This window comes from Anguilla rostrata, chromosome 1 (assembly GCF_018555375.3).
Source record: "Anguilla rostrata isolate EN2019 chromosome 1, ASM1855537v3, whole genome shotgun sequence".
Lineage (NCBI taxonomy): Eukaryota > Metazoa > Chordata > Actinopteri > Anguilliformes > Anguillidae > Anguilla > Anguilla rostrata.
Window position 1 is genome coordinate 82,557,864 of NC_057933.1, and position 16,815 is coordinate 82,574,678.

Genomic DNA, 16,815 nt, shown 5'->3' on the forward strand with positions numbered 1-16,815 from the left:
TCTGATGCGTTTACGCTTACGCCATTGCATCCTTTCTCACAGCCACTGTTTTACATATATAGCAAACCGAAACTGCTGAACGGTACACGCTCATCAGACTGTGCACATTCACACAACGATAGCCATAATCCACAACCGTTTCTTGCAGGGTCGCATTTCTCACTCTCATAATAAAACGCTTTGCAAAAAGAACTGATATCTCATAAAAAACACGTTTTCAACGTACAAAAATGCCAAGTTACTAAAAAGTATTGATATCAAAATGACGCCAAGTTACGATACTACAAACAATATAGGCTATCTTGTCTCACCGAAATGACATAAAATGTATCTCAAAGCAATGCTACCCAATATTTCCTCAGTTCTTTCAAGTCACTTGGCCCTGTGTATAAGCATGCACTACATGAACAGGCCAAATATATGTGTGGATGGCTCTCTCACAGTCAAGATTGATTGAATAGGTGTGTGTATGTCCAATTTGTATTGGTATGTAGGCCTATGTATTTCGCTGCCCAGGCTTTCTGTTGCGTGAATGATAGTATGTTTCTTGGTACAAGTGTGTTCGTGAATGTGAATGTAAGATGCTGCCAGGGAAATGTCCCCATGCGGATAAAGAAGTTCTCTATGTATGTATGTACAATATGTGTTTTACATGCAGTATTTATTGTACGTAGCAAATATACAATAACTTGCACATGTACTCAAATTCAGTTCAGAAGCAAGTATAAACATGTTTTCTGGAGAAATGTGCTTCCTGTCGTTGCTCAGCAGCAGTTCTGTACATTAATGAATTTATACATTAATTTCAATGTACAATGTTCAATGTGTTCCATGAGGCAATTTCGAAATATTTGTCTCTTTGATCTGACAGAAAGTTTGCATGACATTGTGAAATGGTAAGATTAGAAAACACAGGGCCAAGTGACTTGAAAGAACTGAGGAAATATTGGGTAGCATTGCTTTGAGATACATTTTATGTCATTTCGGTGAGACAAGATAGCCTATATTGTTTGTAGTATCGTAACTTGGCGTCATTTTGATATCAATACTTTTTAGTAACTTGGCATTTTTGTACGTTGAAAACGTGTTTTTTATGAGATTAGAAAACACAGGGCCAAGTGACTTGAAAGAACTGAGGAAATATTGGGTAGCATTGCTTTGAGATACATTTTATGTCATTTCGGTGAGACAAGATAGCCTATATTGTTTGTAGTATCGTAACTTGGCGTCATTTTGATATCAATACTTTTTAGTAACTTGGCATTTTTGTACGTTGAAAACGTGTTTTTTATGAGATTTCATATACAATGCACGCTATTTGCTTATTTTTGGTTTATATCACCTACAGTACATCTCAACCATTTTGATTGTAGTTTATATATTTTGGGGAATAAGCGTATGCATGCCCGTATCTAGTTATTTTGCTGGTCTACACACCTAACTTATATTTAACTGTGATTTAAGTGATTTTCTAAGTGTTGCATTGACATTCCTACCTTTATGCATGCACTTATTTGAAATGCTATGTCTGTTTATTTACAGCACTGTGTGGCCACTCTGGTTCCCTTTTAACAGTGCAACTGGAGGCGCACTTATGTGTGACTGAGTCTCTTCCTGTGTCTCACAGCCTTCAGAGAGTGACAAACGCAGCCAGCGACACAAACTCTGTGCTTCAGAGAGCTGACGAGGCCTCAGTGTGGGATTAAAACACACAGAGGAGAGAATCTGCAGAGAATGAGAAATGATGGAGATCAGGGTGAAAGAGTCTCTTTTTGTCTTTAACATTACAGAACTGCTGTCTGTTTCTGCTAGATTCTCCATTTTATAAAGAGCTGTGGTGGAGGATTTTTGCCAAAGTACTGTAACCCTGCTGCATACATGCTCCAGTGACACCATTACATGTTTATATAACCTAGTTACACACACGTTCATAACTCATGTACATGCGCATGTACTCTGTTACATTAAATGGGAAGAATATAATGCAGATTAATGTAGATTATAGTCTCCAATCTCAAGTCACTTTTAAAGGCAAGGTCCAAAATCCTTTAAAACAGTGTTTTAGTTTGACATTTTACATTGCCTTGTCATATTGACCCCATTTTTACTTTCTGTCTGTTTAGCTATTTTAAATAATGCATCTTTTTATTTGTTTTCTTTACATACATTGTTTTATTATGTCTATCAATATATTATGATTTAATTGAGCATTGTAAAGCACTGTGAACCTTGAACCTCTGTTTTGATAAAGATTATTATTATTTTCTTTATATGGCCATCATGTTTTGCCTGCAAACCCCCCCCCCCCCCGCCAAAAAAACAAATTAAATAAAATGATTTTTATATTAATTCCATTTTATTCATGTGTGGGCATCTATTTCATCTCTGTACAATAATCCAGTCGGCTGTATGTAGTAAACATCATTTTTATGAAATATAAGCATTGAAATTGCAACTAATTATGTGCATGATGGACCGTATAACAGGCAAAGCCAAACCAAAGTTCTAAAAGGTCGCATGAACATCAACCACAGAAACAGTGCTGCAGCACCAGAACTGAACAGAGATGTGAAATGAAATAAAGAATAGAACAGGCTGCAGGAAGTGAGCAGCGCTTTAACTGTCTGTGGTCAGGGTGGCTCTCGCCTGAAATTAGGCAGCTTCACCCAAAGCCGCGCCCGCTGCTCCTCTGCACAAAAGAGCCAAGCAGGGGCACCTCACAGTACCTGCTTCGGGGCCCCAGAGCAGTGCTCCAGGTGGGGATGGAAACTGCAACCTCAGAGCTCCCAGAGCCACACTCTGGTCCCCCAAACCACCATACTGCACTGCTGCCATACACAAAGATACGAAAACTACGCCTGTCCACTCCTTTCCAGAACCTTTATTTAAATTCTCGGAGGTACAATTGAGGGCCAGGCCCTCATTTTCAATGTAGCCGAGATTACAAACACAATTAAAACACAATAGGTGTAATAAAAGATCATAGAATATAGCAACAGCAACTAACATAGTAAATAATAAAATAACAGTAATAAAATACAGTAAAATATGATAAAAAATAAAAATAAAATAAAATAATAAAATAAATAAAATCAGCACAGATATGATCAAAAACAGATGCACTCAGAGACAGGAATGTTCAAAACCAGCGATCTAAACTGCCCATAAGTAGGTAGAGAGCTGATTTTCAGCAATTGTTGGAGCTCATTCCAGGAGGATGGGGCACTAAAATGGAATGCTGACTTCCCAATTTCTGATCGAGCCCGAGGGACCTTAAGCATAAGCAAGCCATTTGATCGGGTTTGATAGGGTCCAGAGCGCCACTCTAACAACCTTGTAATATAAGGTGGAAGCATTCCGACAATGGCCTTAAAGATAAACAAAAACCAGTGTTTATCACGCCTCACTGCCAGAGAAGACAGACCCACCTTGGCATAGAGGACACAGTGGTGGGTACCATAACTATCGCCAGTGATAAATCTGAGGGCAGAGTGATAGACTGTGTCCAAGCGCTTAAGGGAAGAAGGAGCAGCAATTCTATAAATAATGTCACCATAGTCTAATACTGAAAGGAAAACTGCTTCAACAATTCTTTTTCTACTGATCATAGGGAAGCAAGATCTGTTTCTATAAAGGAAGCCAATTTTTGTCTCAGTTTGCTGACAAGATTATCTATATGGAATTTAAATGAGAATTTCTCATCAAGCCAGATGCCAAGATATTTATATTCAGAAACTCTCTCAATTTTAGAACTATTTGCAGTGGATATAAATATGCTATCATAATCAGTGCTTCTGGCCCTAGCAAACAACATGAATTTTGTTTTGCTTGCATTAAGAACCAGCTTAAGCTTAACAAGAGCCTCCTGAAGGGCATTAAAAGCAAGCTGCAGTTTCTCAATGGCAAGCTGAGCAGAATCAGCAATACAATATACAATAGTATCGTCTGCGTATAGATGGACTTGACAATCATTTAGTGGGGAAACAATATTATTAATGTTAAGCTGGAGCTGCACACACTGTACTTTCATCTTCTGTGAAAGTACAGTGTGTGCAATCTTTATGTTAATAAGCGGATTATAGGCTAAGCTACAGCAGCGTTTTGTTGATGTTTCGGCTTCATGTCAAAAATCCGATGCATGAAACATAAACACGACTGAGCTACGTATGGTAGCAATGGTAAAGCATGCTGTTTGTGGCAGTAAAATTTACCAAGGAGGGATAGATGGATGCAATACATTCAATCTACCTGTAGATGGGGCAATTATTAAAATAGATGAGTCCTGTATGTACATTTCAGATCAATTTCTTGGACGATCTTTTACTAAACTGAATTAAATAATCTGGTTTAGGTAATGGATTTTGTATAGGGCTCCTGAATGTATCAGTGATTACCTGTGCCTGATGCCTATCACACCTTTTACAGTCACTTTTATATTAACCTCTACTGTACATGTATTGGAATAGGGGTGGCACGGTGGTGCAGTGGGTAGCACTGTCGCCTCACAGCAAGAAGGCACTGGGTTCGAATCTCGGGTTGGGGCCTTTCTGTCTGGAGTTTGCATGTACCTCCGGGTACTCCGGTTGCCTCCCACGGTCCAATAACATACAAATAGGCCAATTGGAGACTCTAAATTGCCCATAGGTATGAATGTGAGAGTGAATGGTGTGTGTTCCCTGCGATAGATTGGCAACCTGTCCAGAGTGTATTCCTGCCTCTCGCCCAAAGCATGCTTGGATAGGCTCCAGCACCAGCTCCAGCTTAGGATAAGAGGGTATAGATAATGGATGGATTGATGGATGTATTGGAATTGGCAAAGCCTCAGATCTTAGCAACAGTTTGTGTTGTAATCAGGAATCATTTTTGTGAAGATAGTAGTTATGTTTATTTTATAAGCATAATATGCCAAAATGAACATAAATATTGACATCTGAATTTCAATAATACAGTGGGGGCAAAGAAATGAGAATTACCCAGTCTTTTTGAAAAGGCACTACTGGTCCAGTCCAGACACAAAGCAAAGACTCTGTATATTTTATTCAAACGTTTGTATCCGATAAAATCTAAAACGTGTATGACCTTCAGGAAGTGAGTCAGATCTGTAACACATTGTTTTATATTTAGTTTGAAGTACTTTCTTCACGGTCACATTCAGCCACACTGCTCTGTCTGTAAGGCTGTTTTATACTAATGGCTCATTAGCAAACCACTGAGGCCAAATCAGAATTCTCTCTTGGTAAGTGTGTTATCATATTATTTCATTTAGTCTAAATTGTGTTACAGTATTTTGTGGTGCACGAAGATTAAACTGGAATCAAATATTAAATAAAATGTATTTTCTGACTAGAAATGATTGCTGCTTTTTCCATACAAATAACATTCATCAAGTAAAATGCTGTTTGAATCTCTGCTTTCTGGAATCTGTGTGAGCTCTTCATGAAACACAAAGCATTATTAGGCATCAGCAGCACATTACCTCACTGTGTGTGCTTGAGTAGTAATTGTTAATAGAATACTCTGACAGTCTTTCTTTGTGCTGTTCATTTTCACAGTTTTAATAATAATCAAGGCCTGTATATGTGTATTTGGATAAATATTTTCAATCTGATGCAGCCATGCTCCTCAATACCTTGTTGGTAATCGTCCTCTCTGTGTCAGGTAAATTGTTTTGTTTTTTTTCCAAATGTAGTTCTGATTTTTCAGTCTACATATAAAGTATTTATCAGCGTGTGTTCCTATTTATTAGTCTCTCTTCATTATCTCAATCAGAAGCCAAAGTGAATACATTTAAATTGCTTTAAGGAATGTATATAATTTATATAAAATAATGTTCTACAGTACATTAATTTAGAGTAGTGCAACATCGCTCATCTGAAGAGACAATAAATAGAGAGAACCTTTAAGATGAAGTTTCTCTTCACACTCAGCTTTAAAACTGAGACAGAGGCATGATGTAAATATCTGTGGCTGTACTAAATGATCGGAGCTGTTGATTGTGCATGTTGCATTCTTAGAATGACGACGCAAGTATTCCGGTGCCACGTTTTAATGAATGCAGTTTGTTTTTACTGCAAGCAAAACATAACAGTTTTCGGCTGAAGGTATATGCAGACAATTGCTCTTAACTTACTTGGTTTGCTACTGCATTCTAGCAAAGCTAGCTACTAAGCACGACTTCCTGTACCTGCGAATCTCACATTGATGGTTGGCTACTGCCATCTACTGACATCAGTTAGTATTGAAATTCAAGTACAATTATTGATGTTTCATAGTTTTGGAGAAGTTAGGTGCACTTGTTTTAAAGTTTTGTTAATTGAATCCCTTATTTGTCATGTTGCCAACACAACTGTGTTTTGAAAGATTTCTGAGCAGTGTGTTTGTGGGTGTGTGTGTGTGTATGCGTGTATTTGCGTATGTGTGTGTGCGTATGTGTTTGTGTGTCTGTATGTGCTTGTGTGTGCGTGTGTGTGTATGTGCAGGAGAATACTACTGTGAGGCAGAGAATGGGATTGGGACAGACACCTCTCCTCCTAAACATCTTGATGAGCAGTGTGAGTATATCAGTGTATCTCAGCTTCAGACATACAGAGCAGAGAGTCAGTATCTCCTGAGTATCTTTAGGAAACAATGCAATAGTAAGACACTGAGTAAAGCAGTCACACTGGAGGAGGAGAGTGGAGGAGAAATCAGTTATAATTACATTATCATACAGTGATGAGTGTGACTTTTTTTTAAAACTGCAGGACCTGTTATTTTCTCTTTCAGATCCTCCGAAGAGCGTCTCAGTATCAGTGAGCCCCTCTGGTGAAATAGTGGAGGGAAGTTCAGTGACTCTGACCTGCAGCAGCGATGCCAACCCATCAGCGCATAGACACACCTGGGTTAAGAATAGAGCTGAACTCTCATGGGGAGGATCCAGTTACACCATTGAAAGCATCACACGGCAGGATGCAGGAGAATACTACTGTGAGGCAGGGAATGGGATTGGGAGAAAAACATCTCCTACTAAACACCTTGATGTGCAGTGTGAGTATATCAGTGCATCTCAGCTTCAGACACACAGAGCAGAGTGTCAGTATCTCCTGAGTGTCTTTGGGTAACTTCACAGCAGTAAGACACTGAGTAATGCAGTCACACTGGCCAGTGGAGGAGAAAACAGATATAATTACATTATCATACAGTGATGAGTCTGATCATACTGACATGTCTTAACTAAAACATGTAGTCATTTTGAGCTACTAAGCAAGACTTCCTGTACCTGTGAAACTCACATTGATCGGGCCTCTGCCATCTACTGACATCAGTTAGTATTGAAATACAAGTACAATTTTTGATGTTCCATAGTTTTGGAGAAGTTAGGTGCAATTGTTTTAAAGTTTTGTTAATTGAATCCCTTATCTGTCATGTTGTCAACACATCTGTGTTTTAAAGGATTTCTGAGCAGTGTGTTTGTGTGTGTGCGTGCGTGCATTTTGTGTGTGTGTGTGTGTGTGTGTGTGTGTGTATGTGTGTGTGCGTGCATTTGTGTATGTGTGCGCATGTGTGTGTGTATGTATGTGTATGTATACATGTGTTCGTGTGTACGTGTGCGCATGTGTGTGTGTGCGCGCCTGTGTGAGTGTGTGTATGTGCGTGTATGTGTGTCTGCATGTGTGTGTGTGTGTGTGCGTGTGTATGTGTGTCTGCGTGTGTGTGCGTGTGTTTGTGTGTGTGTGTGTGTGTGTGTGTGTGTGTTTTTGTATTTTTCAGGTGTTCTGAGCCAGACGGGATGGGGAGTGACTTACACCCCTGAGGGAATCTGTGCCTTAAAGGGGTCTTCAGTAGACATGAGCTGCTCTTACTCAAATCCCACATCTCACACAGTGCAGAAAACATTCTGGTTTATTCACTGGAACAAGCCACAGGAGCCTGAGGACCTGTCCAAGGACCCAGAGTATTCTCACCGTGTGGAGTACCTGGGGAATCAGAACAATGACTGCACTTTCAGAATAAACCAACTGAGAGAAACTGATTCAAAAACATACAGATTCAGGTTCCTGAATGAATGTGATCGATATACTGGAGAAACTGGTGTCGCGTTGGAAGTCACTGGTAATTATTTTATGCTATAAACTCAGAGGATTCTCTACCCACAAGTATGACTGGTAGCTTTATTACAGGTTTAATTTGCTATTTGCAGATCTACAGGTGATGCTGAATCCTGACACAGTCACAGAGGGACGGAGTGTGATACTGACCTGTAGCACCACCTGCACTCTGACTGGCAGCCCAGCCTTCATCTGGTACAGGGACGGAGCTCCTCTGCCCTTCACTGGTCAGAGTCACCAGTTCAGAGCCAGCAGTGAAGACCGAGGCAGCTACACCTGTGCTGTGAAAGGCTATGAGCTTCATTCCCCTGCAGTGGCTCTTAATGTGAGATGTGAGTACCAGAGGCCAAACTTCTTAAAATCTCACAGTTACTATACTTAACTATACTTTTCAGCTAAATTGTACAGATTATACTATGCTGCATGCAAATGTTCTGTCATTATAGCATTGCATGAAACTTCAATACCTGAAAACATGCCATAATGCAATGATGGGAAAACACAACATACAGTATGATTGAGTCAGGTTTAAATTTCACATGAAACTACAAATCATTGTTCCCTCTTCCAGATTCTACCAAAAGCATCTCACTATCAGCATATCAGTATATTTCTATAGATGTCACCCCTCAGTGTGACATCTATATAAAACAGCAGGACCTGTTATTCTATATTTCAGATCCTCCTAAGAGCGTCTCAGTATCAGTGCGCCCCTCTGGTCAAATAGTGGAGGGCAGTTCAGTGATTCTGACCTGCAGCAGTGATGCCAACCCACCAGTGCAAAAGTACACCTGGTATAAGAAGATTGGATCTGTATTCTTGAAGAGAGGATCAGAATGGAGATACACCATTCATAAAATAAAATCTGGGGATGCTGGAGAATACTTCTGTGAGGCAGAGAATGTGATTGGGACAAAAAGATCTCCTAAACGTCTTGATGTGCAGTGTGAGTATATCAGTGCATCTCAGCTTCAAACACACAGAGCAGAGAGTCAGCATCTCGTGAGTGTATTTGGATTTCTTCACAGTAGTAAGACACTGAGTAAAGCAGTCACACTGGCCAGTGGAGGAGAAATCAGATATAATTACATTATCATACAGTGATGAGTCTGATCATACTGACATGTCTTAGGTAAAACGTGTAGTCATTTTGAGTTTGCAAAGGGCAAAAAGGTACCAGATGCAGCTGTTCAACATTAAAAAATGTAGTTATCTTTATTAATGAAGATGCTAAAAAGACATATCTAAATACTTCTGTCACTTTTGAAAACTTGATTCTGCTATGTCATTTTCCAACTACCATAAAAAGCTACAGTATATCCAGTTCATTTTGTAACAAAGCATGATATACTGGGATATTTACTGTAACAGGTTCTGCAGTCCTTTTCCCCTCAAACCACACAATCCGTCGTTGTTAGAGGCACCAAGGCTTTATTGTGCACTCGATACCAAAAACACGGAAACAAAAACAAAACAAAACACACAGGATAAGGACGGGGATTAGATGGCATGCCGCTCCCGCGTGCGTCTCTCATTCCAGCACCCCGGTCTCACTGCAGGCAGAGCATATAAACTATTACCAATCAATTGTAACTGCAAACTGGCCTGGTTGTATGCCAGCTATACTGCTCCCACTCCGCCTGCAGATGGCGCCCTATCCACAAGACCTCTCCACATCACATTGTGAGATTTCAGCTCCTTTATAAACATTACTTTGAAATAAATGTCTCTGCTAGTGTTTTGAGATGGGACATAGTGAGTGAGAAATTATATGGAATTGACCACATTTTTCTGATGATTTTAGATGCTCCCAAGAATACCTCTGTGTGTCTTTATGTAAAACTGCAATACCTGTTATTTTCTCTTTCAGATCCTCCTAAGGGCACCTTAGTATCAGTGACCCCCTCTGATGAAATAGTGGAGAACAATTCAGTGACTCTGACCTGCAGCAGCGATGCCAGCCCACCAGTGCACAGATACACCTGGTATAAGAATAATAGAGCTGAATCCTCATGGAGAGGATCCATTTACACCATTAAAAGCATCACACAGCAGGATGCAGGAGAATACACCTGTCTGACAGGGAATGGGATTGGGACAGACATCTCACCTCCTAAACGTCTTGATGTGCAGTGTGAGTATTTCAGTGCATCTCAGCTTCAGACACACAGAGCAGAGAGTCAATATCTCCTGAGTGTCTTTGGGTAACTTCACAGTAGTAAGACACTGAGTAAAGGAGTCACCCTGACTAGTAGAGGAGAAATCAGAAATAATTACATTATCATACAGTGATGAGTCTGATCATACTGACATGTCTTAGGTAAAACGTGTAGTCATTTTGAGTTTGCAAAGGGCAAAAAAGGTACCACGTGCAGCTGTTCAACTTTAAAAAATGAAGTTATCATTATTAATGAAGATGCTAAAAAGACGTATCTAAATACTTCTGTCACTTTTGAAAACTTGATTCTGCTGTGTCATTTTCCAGGTACCATAAAAAGCTACAGTATATCCAGTTCACTTTGTAACAAAGCATGACATACTGGGATATTTACTGTAACAGGTTCTGCAGTCCTTTTCCCCACAAACCACACAATCCGTCGTTGTTAGAGGCATCAAGGCTTTATTGTGCGCTCGATACCAAAAACACAGAAAAAAACAAAACAAAACACACACGATGAGGACGAGGATTAGATGGCATGCCTCTCCCGCGTGCGTCTCTCATTCAAGCACCCCGGTCTGACTGCAGGCAGAGCATATAATCTATTACGAATCAATTGTAACTGCAAACAGGCGTGGTTGTAAGCCAGCTATACTGCTCCCACTCAGCCTGCAGATGGCACCCTAACCACACCACTCCTCCACATCACATTGTGAGATTTCAGCTCCATTATAAACATTACTTTGAAATAAATGTCTCTGCTAGTGTTTTGAGACGCAACACAGTGTGTAAGAAATTTTATGGAATTTAACACATTTTTCTAATGATTTTAGATGTTCCCAAGAATACCTCAGTGTGACTTTTCTTTAAAACTGCAGTACCTGTTATTTTCTCTGTCAGATCCTCCGAAGAACGTCTCAGTATCAGTGAGCCCATCTGGTGAAATAGTGGAGGGCAGTTCAGTGACTCTGACCTGCAGCAGCAGTGATGCCAACCCACCAGTGCAGAACTACACCTGGTATAAGAATAATAGAACTATATCCCCATGGGGAGGATCCAGTTACACCATTAAAAGCATCACACTGCAGGATGCAGGAGAATACTACTGCGCGGCAGGGAATGGGATTGGGAGGAAGAGATCTTCTCCTAAACTTCTTGATGTGCAGTGTGAGTATATCAGTGCATCTCAGCTTCATACACACAGAGCAGAGAGTCAGTATCTCCTGAGTGTCTTTGGGTAACTTCACAGCAGTAAGACACTGAGTAAAGCAGTCACACTGGCCAGTGGAGAGAAATAAGATATAATTACATTATCATACAGTGATGAGTCTGATCATACTGACATGTCTTAGGTAAAACGTGTAGGCATTTTGAGTTTGAAAAGGGCAAAAAAGGTACCACATGCAGCTGCTCAACTTTTAAAAATGAAGTTATCATTATTAATGAAGATGCTAAAAAGACATATCTAAATACTGCTGTCACTTTTGAAAACTTGATTCAGCACCCCTACCTCACTGCAGGCAGAGCATATAAACTATTAGCAATCAATTGTAAATGCAAACAGGCGTGGTTGTTAGCCAGCTATACTGCTCCCACTCTGCCTGCAGATGGCGCCCTAACCACACCACTCCTCCACATCACGTTGTGAGATTTCAGTTCCATTATTGGGATGGCAGATATGCCATCCTGCCAAGTTACGCCTTGGTGGGGCCATGCCCCATACCTATACAGCACCGAGAGTTTGGCACTTTTCAGGGTTCCCCACAGAAATAACCACAACAGCCACAGACACACAGCCCTTAAAAACATCTAATTCTGTACATTTCAACAGACAGATTTCATAAACAACTTCACATGTCCACACAATAAAGCCCCAAACTAAGGGGATTTTGCGTTTTCTCCTTCTTCTTCTTCTTCTCATTCTTATTTTTCTTGCCGCCTATCCCACTAACAACATGTCTCCCCATTGGACATTTTACAGACACCAGCCAAATCTTCACCTACACGACCCAATCAAAAACTCGCATACACACGCAAAATACCCATACCTTTTTATTCTGAAACATTTCCAGTTTAAACAGTTAGCCTGCCTGTGGCCTAGTGGGCAATGTTACAGTCTTGGGAACATGGGGTCCTAGGTTCAAGCCCCGCTACTACATTCTAGCAAAGCTAGCTACTAAGCAAGACTTCCTGTACCTGTGAAACTCACATTGATCGGGGCTACTGCCATCTACTGACATCAGTTAGTATTGAAATACAAGTACAATTTTTGATGTTCCATAGTTTTGGAGAAATTAGGTGCAATTGTTTTAAAGTTAATTGAATCCCTTATCTGTCATGTTGCCAACACATGTGTTTTAAAGGATTTCTGAGCAGTGTGTTTGTGTGTGTGCGTGCGTGCATTTGTGTGTGTGTGTGTATGTGTGTGTGCGTGCATTTGCGTATGTGTGCACGTGTGCGTGTATGTATGTGTATGTATACATGTGTTCGTGTGTACGTGTGTGCGCGCGCCTGTGTTTGTGTGTGTATGTGCCTGTATGTGTGTCTGCATGTGTGTGTGTGTGTGCGCGTGTATGTGTTTGTATTTTTCAGGTGTTCTTAGCCAGACGGGATGGGGAGTGACTTACACCCCTGAGGGAATCTGTGCCTTGAAGGGGTCTTCAGTAGACATGAGCTGCTCTTACTCAAATCCCACATCTCACACAGTGCAGAAAACATTCTGGTTTATTCACTGGAACAAGCCACAGGAGCCTGAGGACCTGTCCCAGGACCCAAAGTACTCTCACCGTGTGGAGTATCTGGGGAATCAGAGCAGTGACTGCACTTTCAGAATAAACCAACTGAGAGAAACTGATTCAAAAACATACCGATTCAGGTTCCTAAATGAATGTGATCGATATACTGGAGAACCTGGTGTCGCGTTGGAAGTCACTGGTAATTATTTTATGCTATGAACTCAGAGGATTCTCTACACACAAGTATGACTGGAAGCTTTATTACAGGTTTAATTTGCTATTTGCAGATCTACAGGTGATGGTGAATCCTGACACAGTGACAGAGGGACAGAGTGTGATACTGACCTGCTGGACCACTTGCATTCTGACTGGCAGCCCAGCCTTCATCTGGTACAGGGACGGATTTCCTCTGTCCTTCACTGATCAGAGTCACCAGTTCACAGCCAGCAGTGAAGACCGAGGCAGCTACACCTGTGCTGTGAAAGGCTATGAGCTTCATTCCCCTCCAGTGGCTATAAATATGACATGTGAGTACAAGGGGCCAAACTTGTGTGTTTCACCTTATTTGTTATTTTCAAAATTCTTCAAATCTCACAGTTTTGAAAGTTCTCAGCCTTCATTTTCAACTAAATTGTACAGATTATACCATGCTGCATGTAAATGTACTGACATTAAAGCATTCGATTAATCTTCAATATCTGAAAAAATGCCATGATGCAATGATTTGAAAACATGACGTATGCCTGAGACAGGTTTAAATTTCACATGAAACTACAAATTATTGTTCCCTCTTTCAGATTCTCCCAAGAGCACCTCAGTAGCAGTGAGCCCCTCTGGTGAAATAGTGGAGGGCAGTTCAGTGACTCTGACCTGCAGCAGTGATGCCAACCCACCAGTGCAGAACTACACCTGGTTTAAGAAGAATGACACTGGAGTCTGGCATGCAGGATCTGGACAGAGTTTGAACTTTTCTAACTTTAGATATTGGAACAGAGGACAGTACTACTGTGAGGCACAGAACAGTCTTGGAGCTCAGAATGCTACTGCTCTACAGGTCACAGTGCAAGGTAGGAACAGAACATATTTGATTTAATATTTTATGTGATACTGATTATGATCCAGAGGCTACAAAGCAATGCTGATCATGATACAGAGGCTACGATCTGAAATGGATCACAATAGATGATAGAGCAGTGTCACAAAAGTGTTACCATGCCCATGTTGTTTAAAATTCAGATGTATAATAAGTTCTAGTAAAGATAAGCACAGATGGGTATATTAATGCATTTATAAACTTTCACCTTACAGACATTGGTGAGGCTTGTTGTGAAATGAACACTACTATAGCATAACTGACACGGGTACATCTCTCTGACTTTGCTTAGGAGGTCAGTCACTGATCGTGGCTGCAGCAGTGGGAGTGGGCTGCCATTTTGGCTCTTGTGATTCTGGGTGTTGTGTGCGTGAGGTACGTGGCTGAAAATGAGTCGGATCACAGTCACTCAACTGTAAATAATTTCTGATTAGACTCACAGTTTTAAACAAGCGTACATTTCTGTAAAATGTTGTTGCCGTGCACTAACTACATTACATCATGATGATGCCATATCCCCCCCTCTAATGTCTGATTAGTGCTTAGACCACTGCATTATTAGTCATTTTGTTTTATTGTGATGTAACTTTTCATAAACCCTGACTGATGCATTTTAGTGTCTCAATAAGTTTTACAAACCTGTATGATAAGCTTGTTCTTAATATGAATCATGTGGACAGTTACAGGCCATAATGAAGTCCTGACAAACGCATCAATTTTCCCTTGAGCTCCAGTGTTGGTTTGAATAAAGCAGAACTACATTTACTGGGCAGGAAGAAGCCTCTCATAACTCAGGCTCATTTCCTGTAACCTAACATCTGAATAATAAAAAAATATACATGGACACTATTGCCTCAGCAATAGACATCATTCAAACAAATGCAAATTGTTGTTTGCACAACAGGGGGCTCTTTAAAGATTTGTCTGAAAGTAGATTTACTTTTTATTTTCATTATTTTCTTTCTGAATAATCAGGAAGAGAAAATCAACAAATGAGACAGAAGGGGACAGGCAGGTGAGTCAATGAAATCAATCTGCATATGTGCATACATGTATTTATCTATGGATGTAATATAATTTTATTTATATACATTGTTTAAGCAAAAACTGAAATTCAATAACACTTTCTATGATGCCTGTCTATAATGCATTATATACAACTTATAATGCCTTATAGTCTGCTCATAATACAGTGTAATTAGAGTTATGAAGACTGTTTAACACTCATAATGCTTCATAAAAGTAATCATAAGACATGATTTATTTATTTATATAGCACCTTTCTTTCAAATAGGTAGAAAGCATAACAGTGTGTGCCGTATGGCTTTGAAGGTTTATTAGATTATGTACGGAGGTTACGATCTTCTCTGTGTCATTTTTCAGTGTGTTGACATGCTTAATGGAAATATTTCCAGAGTTAATTATGTGTATTCCCCTGTTAAGGACAGTTTCATTTTCTCAAAAGGGGTTGCAGTATGTGACAGTAACGTTACACAGTACAATACTGCTTATGTGCATGTAATTATCTGTGCATTACATAGAGAGCCAGGGAGAGTGACTTTTACTGTATGTGTTGTATTCACCTGTTTCCAGTGAATAAATACACACAGATTATTGTTGTGATGGTGGTTTATTGCTATTGGTTATTGCAAATATATGCTTTGGAATGAAAGAAGTTCTTCAGAATGCAATCTTTCCAAGATTTTAAGAAAACCCACTGTAAAATTGGTCATGTTAGAGTCAAAATAAATCGTATTAAGTGTATTACATCTGAATGTCTGGTTCAGCTGATATTTAACTGCTGATGGCATGTATTTTAAAATGAAACATTGATTCATTAGCTGATTTTTTTATATCAGGTTAAATGCATGTTTTGTCGTTAATGGGGGCGAGTAGCTCACTCCAGCTCTGAGGAGCTCACTGAAATGAACAGGACTTTCTGTGGAACTTTCCCAACCTTCTCCTGCCTCTTTTCTTTACCCTGCAGGGGAATAAAAGCCCCATTTTTGGCAACGTCTCAGGGATGGCAATGAGTCACACTGGAACACAGGATATGGACAGAGACGACAGTGAAGTTCCCCTCTACTCCTCTTTTCAGCCCGCTAACACCCGCAACCAGGAGCAGGTTCTGTACTCCACTGTTCAAAAGTCACTCCCCCAGTGTGAGGAGGGTGTTCAGTACACCAGCATCCATTCCGCCCCTCCAGTGCTGCCCCCAGGTGAGAACATCCCACCTTTATACTACCTGTGCTGACTGTCGCTGTGTCAGGTCTATTATCTCTCTCCAGCAGCTTTTAGAGGGCTCTGCTCTCTCTGACTGGAGCCAGACGAGGCCTCTATGGAGTCAGCAGGAGAACGACCCTCACTGGACAGACCAGAGCGTCTCACTGGATAAACCAGAGTGTCTCACTGGATAGACCAGAGTGTCTCACTGGACAGACCAGAGTGTCTCACTGGACAGACCAGAGTGTCTCACTGGACAGACCAGAGTGTCTCACTGGACAGACCAGAGGGTTTCACTGGATAGACCAGAGTGTCTCACTAGATAGACCAGAGTGTCTCACTGGATAGACCAGAGTGTCTCACTAGATAGACCAGAGTGTCTCACTGGATAGACCAGAGTGAATCACTGGGGAGAGCTGAGATGGGTGTGCTGTGATTTATATTGGGAAAAAAATAAAAAGAAGTATTTAGATTCTAACCATAGTAGATGTGTGACATTTATGTCAGCGTGTACAATAT

General features: G+C 40.5%; 3 protein-coding genes across 3 annotated transcripts in view; all 3 read left to right on the top strand.

Annotated features, from left to right (window-relative positions):
• LOC135239228 (B-cell receptor CD22-like) overlaps window positions 1–1,641 on the top strand; it is a 37,538-nt gene extending 35,897 nt beyond the window's left edge. Inside the window, exon 13 of the mRNA XM_064307758.1 lies at window positions 1,628–1,641. Coding sequence (XP_064163828.1) covers window positions 1,628–1,641 — 14 coding nt within the window. The remainder of the gene's footprint in view (window positions 1–1,627) is intronic.
• Window positions 1,642–7,280: 5,639 nt separating this feature from the next.
• LOC135238126 (B-cell receptor CD22-like) lies at window positions 7,281–11,518 on the top strand. Its single transcript, XM_064305833.1, has 3 exons — window positions 7,281–8,419; window positions 9,958–10,221; window positions 11,146–11,518. The coding sequence occupies exons 1-3, from the start codon at window positions 8,191–8,193 to the stop codon at window positions 11,484–11,486; spliced, it is 834 nt and encodes a 277-aa protein (XP_064161903.1). The 5' UTR covers window positions 7,281–8,190; the 3' UTR covers window positions 11,487–11,518.
• Window positions 11,519–12,843: 1,325 nt separating this feature from the next.
• Window positions 12,844–16,177, top strand: LOC135238116 (B-cell receptor CD22-like). The gene is made up of 6 exons (XM_064305805.1): window positions 12,844–13,179; window positions 13,268–13,507; window positions 13,778–14,047; window positions 14,366–14,448; window positions 15,049–15,088; window positions 16,061–16,177. Exons 1-5 carry the CDS (start codon window positions 12,915–12,917, stop codon window positions 15,067–15,069), a joined length of 879 nt encoding a protein of 292 aa, XP_064161875.1. The 5' UTR covers window positions 12,844–12,914; the 3' UTR covers window positions 15,070–15,088; window positions 16,061–16,177.
• Window positions 16,178–16,815: the final 638 nt, after the last annotated feature.

Coding starts and splice junctions, on each gene's coding strand:
- LOC135238126 (XM_064305833.1), top strand. CDS start 8,191: ATGCTGAATCCTGACACAGTCACAGAGGGACGGAGTGTGATACTGACC. Junction 8,420..9,957: donor AGTGGCTCTTAATGTGAGAT/GTGAGTACCAGA, acceptor TTTCTCTTTCAG/ATCCTCCTAAGGGCACCTTA. Junction 10,222..11,145: donor TAAACGTCTTGATGTGCAGT/GTGAGTATTTCA, acceptor TTTCTCTGTCAG/ATCCTCCGAAGAACGTCTCA.
- LOC135238116 (XM_064305805.1), top strand. CDS start 12,915: ATGAGCTGCTCTTACTCAAATCCCACATCTCACACAGTGCAGAAAACA. Junction 13,180..13,267: donor TGTCGCGTTGGAAGTCACTG/GTAATTATTTTA, acceptor TGCTATTTGCAG/ATCTACAGGTGATGGTGAAT. Junction 13,508..13,777: donor AGTGGCTATAAATATGACAT/GTGAGTACAAGG, acceptor TCCCTCTTTCAG/ATTCTCCCAAGAGCACCTCA.